This window comes from Cibotium barometz, chromosome 63 (genome assembly GCF_041138505.1).
Source record: "Cibotium barometz isolate CiBa-2024 chromosome 63, ASM4113850v1, whole genome shotgun sequence".
Classification (NCBI taxonomy): domain Eukaryota; kingdom Viridiplantae; phylum Streptophyta; class Polypodiopsida; order Cyatheales; family Cibotiaceae; genus Cibotium; species Cibotium barometz.
The window spans coordinates 6,909,578-6,916,718 of NC_141108.1; the positions used below are offsets into that span (position 1 = coordinate 6,909,578).

General features: G+C 38.2%; 1 protein-coding gene across 1 annotated transcript; it reads right to left on the reverse strand.

Moving 5' to 3' along the window:
• Positions 1-361: 361 nt before the first annotated feature.
• On the reverse strand, positions 362-3,880 carry LOC147603610 (universal stress protein PHOS32-like). The gene is made up of 4 exons (XM_086795833.1): positions 1,837-3,880; positions 1,583-1,689; positions 1,299-1,417; positions 362-861 (listed from the first exon to the last, which is right to left on the reverse strand). The coding sequence occupies exons 1-4, from the start codon at positions 2,006-2,008 to the stop codon at positions 768-770; spliced, it is 492 nt and encodes a 163-aa protein (XP_086651959.1). The 5' UTR covers positions 2,009-3,880; the 3' UTR covers positions 362-767.
• Positions 3,881-7,141: the final 3,261 nt, after the last annotated feature.

The window sequence follows — 7,141 nt, forward strand, 5'->3', positions numbered from 1 at the left end:
CACATGAGCATACATCCATCTCCCATATATTGTCAAGAGATGTTTCTTAACTATGTATTGCAAACACCATTGGCACTATCATCATCGAGCTTCACATAATTCAACACACTCATTCTTCAAAACAAAGCCATGTGTGCCATCATCTCCATCTCTCCAATTATTTCGTAATTACTCCCATTATTTCAACCTTCCTTAAATTGCTCCTCCACATGAGCATACATCCATCTCCCATATATTGTCAAGAGATGTTTCTTGACGAATTGCAGATAACCATTGGTGTACTATCATCATCAGGCTTCACATCATTCAACACACTCATTCTTCTTCCTAGTTGGAGCCCTCCCTCTTCTTATTATCACGAGGAGAAACATGCCCTCATATAGATAAAACTAAAATAATATACATATATTGAAACTCAAATGACAGATTGATGTAAATGCCAGATGAAACTCCAACCACATATTAATCTAGTCTCTACAAGTCGGACCAATTGCTTCATTGGACCAGACTCCAGCAAAGTACCCTCTTGCTCATGGAGCCTGATTCTCTTTCTAGTGCTACTAGAAAAACACACATCTCATTTACAATAGGGTCACTCATTGGTGACAAGGAAACCCAAAAACGAAGAGGCATGGAAAGGAGTCTTTTTATCTTTATCTTGCTCACACTCAAAAGTGTGCTGAGGCCCTCCCACCTCCTCAGGTCTTCTAGTATAATCTACTCAAAAATATCAAGGTTGTGAAGAACCCTTTTCAGCTGGTCCTAGCTCATAAACCACTTATGTCCGCCGGTAGTTTCACCACTGTCACAGGACAAGGGGCATTGTTCACAACATAATTGCTCACACTACCAAGAAGAGCTCTGCACATTCACAAATTTAAATGGAGGGTTAGTTTAAAAAATTCAAAGAGAAGTGGAGAAGAACTGCAGCACTCTTTCACCTTTGAAACATAAAATTCAAAGAGAGCACACACACAAAACAGAAGATCCTGCACCCTTCTTTTAGAACATGCTGTTCTTTGAGCCTACTATGGTTTCTTTTTCCCTTGATTAAAATCATAGGGTCACAATTTGGCACCCCCCCCCTTCCCGAGGCAGCTCGGTCTTCCTGCCCGAAGGCGTTACAGCTTGTAGCCACAAAGTGGCCACAGTAACAACAGAGAATGTGCTAAGTTAAAGAAGGTTTCCTCCAAATTTGAGCCTTGCTATGTACTGACTAGGACAAAAATCTCATCTTATGCTGTGCTAACTTAGAAGAAAATTTCCTTCAAATTTGAGCCTTTCATTTAAGGTCATACCTTTTGAGTGTTCCAAGGCCCCTACTCCCCATCACAATGCAATCCAAAGGCAGATCAACCACAGCATCACATATCTTCTCCCTTGCATCACCCCAGTATATCTTAAAGACCACCACTAGCTGAAAAAAAAAAACACACACACACACACACACACAAAGATTAGCAGACATGTCTCCATAGACTCAGAAGGTTTTGCAAAAAGTATACCTTACTTGCTAAGCCGAATCGTTAGGTTTTGAGCAAATTAAACCTGATTTTGCTGGTAAACATAAATCAGATCTTACCTGGCTTTCTCGTGCCGCCTCCTGCAGCAAATAGAGAAGCTCACTGTCTTGAGGAACCCCATACTTGCTGCAAATGCTAGGTGAAAAGTCCACAAGGGGGATCAAAGCTGAAGAGAAATCCAAACAAAAAGGGCAAAAATCTCCCAAGTCAACTTCTTGTGGCAGAACAAGGATAGCTGGGTGGGTGTGTGAGAAAGAGAGTGGGTGTGTGTGTGTGTGTTTGTGTTTGTGAGAGAGAGAGAGAGAGAACTTACGAGATCCGGTGTCTTCCCACAGGTGCATCTCGCCCATCTCATTCAATTTCTTGTTGACAACCACAAAGATGAGATGATCCCCTTCCTTCACGATGTTCTTGAGAGCCCACTCCAAGGCATACTTGCTCCCGGCCGAGAAATCCATGGCAATGCCCACCTGCCTGGCTGCCATAGCCTCTTCTCCAAGCTTTCTTTAAAAACAAAGCAAGCAGAGTCTTCCCAAAACCTGCTCCACACAGAACTACAGCGCGAGAGAGAGCTATCAAAGGGCGGAGATATCAAAGCCTTTGAAGGGGAGCGCATGGACTTGTATAGGATACCAGGATACCTATCGCGGAACTCCAATTTCTATGAAATTGAAAAGGTCTACTAAACGGAGGGGACTTCTAGAAGTCAAGTGTCTCTTGCCACCTACAAATAGGGCAGATTGGTTAGTGAGAGGACCCTTATAAAGGCCGTGTTCACCCGAGTTCAAGTCCCACCGTTGATCATATATGCTCTCGTGTTGTATTCTACCAACATTAATACCTCTCTCTTTCTCTCTCTCTAAAAGAAAGTCTTTCAAGGCTCTCTTTCACTCTCTCTCTAAAAGAAAGTCTTTCAAGGCTCTATTTCACTCTCTTTTCCAAAAGAGTCTTTCAAGGGCCCCCCCCCCCCCCTCTCTCTCTCTCTCTCTCTCTCTCTCTCTCTCTCTCTCTAAGATGTACACAAAGTAAGTACCCCATAATATCATATCTTCGTATGAATAACTTTAAAGATCTTCTTGCATCCCTTTCAATGGCAATCTACATGCCACTCTTGCACAAAATAAGTACCCCATAATATCATATCTTCATATGAATAACTTCAAAGATCTTCTTGCATCCCTTTCAATGGCAATCTACATGCCACTCTGTGTTTCCTCATTGGAGTACTTTTTCCAATGACAAGTTTACACACTTTGCTTACAAGTTAGGCTACAATTGCAATCGTATCTACTACCAATGCACTTAACACACTCAGATGTGAAGAGCGCCCAAGAGGCTCGTAGCGCCCAAAATGACTAATGGGTTTCGAAGAAATGCTTCATGTGAAATGGAGCTGTGTGACACAAAATCAAGACCTTGCGAATGTCACATGATAGGAATGCTAAGGCTAGGGTCAAATGCATCAGACAATCCCCATGGCAAAAATGAGTGGCGTATATTGTTCTAGAATACCATATTTTACATGATAGGAACGCTAAGGCTAGGGTCAAATGCATACGACAATCCACATGGCAAAAATAGGTGGTGTAGTAGTTCTAGAATACCACATCCCAAAAGCAAAAAGCTTGCAATGTCATTAGGCCAAATACAAGCAATCTCTCACTCTTACCAACCACATGGCAAAAATAGGTGGTGTAATAGTTCTAGAATACCACATCCCAAAAGCAAAAAGCTTGCAATGTCATTAGGCCAAATACAAGCAACCTCTCACTCTTACCAACTAGGGTAGGTCCCTTTTGCTAAGGAGTGAGCTCCAACTAAAACTTTATTTTTAGTGTGAACAAGAGGTGATTTGAAGAAAACCCGTGTATAGTATAAGTCCACCTTCAATGTCAAGTTGAAGGTTTCTTCTTTATGAATACCTTCATTTTCTTCTTTACTTTCTATAACTAGCTTAGACTCTTACAAGTGAAGGTATTGTGCCCGCTCTTTTTTTTCGAGCACTCAAGGGGTCTAAAGCTCTCATATCGCATCTTAATGAACCGCAAATAGTTGAACAAAGCTAAAAAGCACTAGGCTTTAAAATATATATAAATCATTTGGATTTAAAATACTGAGGCATACGTCAACCAATCACAATAATAATCACAAACAACATAAACTAGCGTGGGCATTATGCATCTGGCATTGGGCATCCAACATGAAAATAGTAATTTGTGCATAGGTGAGGTGAATGCTTGGGTACTAAAAGATGCTCTCTTTTTGGCTCATGTGTCCTATTGTGACATTGCATTTCACTTATAACCATATAGCATGTCCTCACTCTTTCCAAATTGTTTTATCATAGAGTACACCTAGATTAAAATTGTGCTTGTATATGTAATTACTAAATCACACATTTATGTATATGTAATTACTAATCACACATATTTATGTATTTACAATGAACTTATATCTTATACTTGTTGCTCTCATGTATATACAATGAACCCATTCATGCACTTCTTTGTATTTCATCTTTTTCAAGGCACTTAGCGAAAGGTAAAAATGTCCCTTTGCATAACACCACATTGATCTTCCACAAAAGTATCTCATCAAAGGAATATTTTCAAAGGGACATATTTATGCACATACAATGAACTTATATCTTATACAAATTGTTCTCATGTATATATAATGAACCTATTCATGCATTTCTTTATGCTTCATGTTATGCAAAGGGAAAGGTAAAAATGTCCCTTTGCATAACACCAATTAGGGAAGAGTAAAAATGTCCCTTTGACATCACATTAATCTTCCATAAAAGCATCTCATCAAAGGGACATTTTCATGCTATTTAGGAGGCATGTGCTATCTTTTAACCCTTCTTTGCCAAAAGATGCTTTTAGTCATAAGGAACATTTAGGAGGCATGTGCTAGCTTTTAACCCTTCTTTGTCAAAAGATGCTTTTAGTCACCATAAAGGTATATCATCAAAGGAACATTTTCATGCTATTTAGAGGTGTATGCTACCTTTGAACCCTTCTTTTTCGAAAGATGTTGTTGGTCATATAGAAAATATAACAATCCGTTTGACACACCATGAGAAGGATTGTGGAACATTTTGAACATGTGCAAAAAGTGAAAGATTCTTTAATTTAACCCATCATAACCAAAAAGAGATACTCAATATTTCTCAACCGATGCTTTCATCATGCTTATTGTTAAAGCTTCAGAGATCTCTATACTACCCCAACTCCACTTAAAGAGGAAAGACCTAACTTTTGAGTTCCTAAAATACTTTACCACATTTTTATTAAGAGACTTTTTGTTTTTACACTTGCACAACACTCTTTCAACATAAGAAATCAAAATAATAAAGCATGCACACACACACCCTTCTCCCCCCCGCCCCCCCCCCCCCACCGACCCACCCACAAAAACAAGATATTTCTTGAGTCTTGGCAATCTACAATATGTTTAGGCTACAAGAAAGGCCACGAATGGTAATTTGGACTTTGTTAATACATTTGGTTTTCTTTTACTATTTACAAGTGATATGACCAATCATATCAATATCTATGTATGAAAGAAACCAAGAGACTCTATGTGGCATTGTGTGGCCTCTATTCATTTCCTTCTTTTGGTTGTTTGGTTCTTCAATTTTCCATGTTATGGCCATGGATTGAATGGGTTTAAATGATATGGGTGATGTGTAAGTTAAGGTGGCAAAAGATTAGATTATTCTTCATTGGTTTAATGAGAAATCTAAGGTTTTAGGGAGATTCAAGGGTTCTTGAGATTATTATATATGTGTATGTACATAAGAATAATAGACATGAGGATGTAGCTTTAACTATTTATACTAGTATGGGCTATAAAGATTATATATAGTTTCATATTCTATGCTTAGTACTACATATTTGAGTCAGCCTAGGCAAGGTAAACCTCATCTTATGTAACAGGAGGCCCCTCCTCTCTTACTTTCTCTATTCCTCTCTCTCATTTACCTGGGTATAACCTCTCTCTCTCTCTCTCTCTCTCTCTCTCTCTCTCTCTCTCTCTCTCTCTACATCCCAATGATATTGTTTCTATTTATTTTTCATTTTTTGGAACATAGTATGTATATTTATATATAGAATGAATATACAAGCTTCTTATACAATTTTCATCACTTATATAGAACCATCAAAAGAGAAATATTCAGACACCTCAATTTTCAAACAATAAGCCTTGTCATGTATATAAGACCATCAAAAGAGAAATATCCAGACAGACCAAGAAGCCTCATATAGCTTCCCCACTATGATTAATCTCTAACTAAGAGCAAGATGATTTAAGGGGTAAGAAGGCCACCCACTTGGAAGCAAGAAGAGGAAGCCTACCCAAAAGTCCCATCTCACCACCAATAGACTTATACCAGAGACTCACATGCTTGAAGATAACTTGCACCACAGTATGTACAAATATTAAGTTGACTTATTATGCAAAAGCTACTGCCTATTTTCAGCTTCCACATATGTACTTTAAAGGGGAAAACGCAAAGGGGAAGTATGAATTATGTAATTTATCATAGTTATATAATGTGGAACTTAAGGTGGTAAAAGTCAAATTAAAGGAAGGAATTTGTAGGTTTCAGTTTAAGTAGGGTAGGTTACAGTTTAAGTAGGGTAGGTTACAAGTTTGTAAGATAGGGCACATACTTTGCCTAATAGCAATTCTACCTACCAATACCATTTTCACACCTCCATATGAAGATCATCCAAGAGACTGGCTAGGGAAAAAATGGCCGATCAATGGGTAGCACAAAAATGCATGATGGAAATAAGAGATGTGTGACATAAATTAAGACCTTATACATGTCACTTGAGGGGGGGTACATGGTTTTAAAACCCTAGCAACTTGCATGGAAAAAAATGAGTGGTGTAGTAATCCCAAAATGCAGCATCATAAAAGTTAAAAAGTTAAAAAAAATGATATGAGCCTTAGAAGAACACATGGCAAATATATCCCTTCAATGAAATAAGCACAATCAAACCATCACATTGAGTAAAAAGGTTAGCAAATTACCATTAGGATAGGTACCATTTGCTAAAAGGTACATTATTAAATTCATTTCAAGTGCAAACAAGTGGACCGAGGCCCTCACTCTATGAAACAGATTTTTAGAATTTGATTTCAAGGCCATTTCGAGGCCCCTTTTTGCATAGCAAGTTTTCTATAGGCACTAGGATGTTCTTTGAAGAGAATATGAGATTTGTAGGTTGTTGTATCTAGGACGTTCTTTAAAGAGAATATTAGATTTGTAGGCTGTTGATGGATGTATGTTTATGTGACTGATTCACATAAATTACAATATCGCAAGTTTACAATACCGCATGAGGTGATTGTGTTGGAGATTGCAAGTTTACTATAAGTGCACAAGTTTTTACAAGTACTATTTGGTAAGTTTCTATAGAATGAGGCTTCCCCATGTAAAAAGGATATTAGGAGTTTGTTTCAGGTGATGAGAAGGAGGTAGAGCTCAAGAAGAAAATGTTACTCCTTAAAAACAAGCATAGGCCTTTAAGGCCCACCTTTAAGGCCCACCTTTAAATATTGGTATGAGAAAGCCAGCAAAGTAATGTACTAGTTATCTA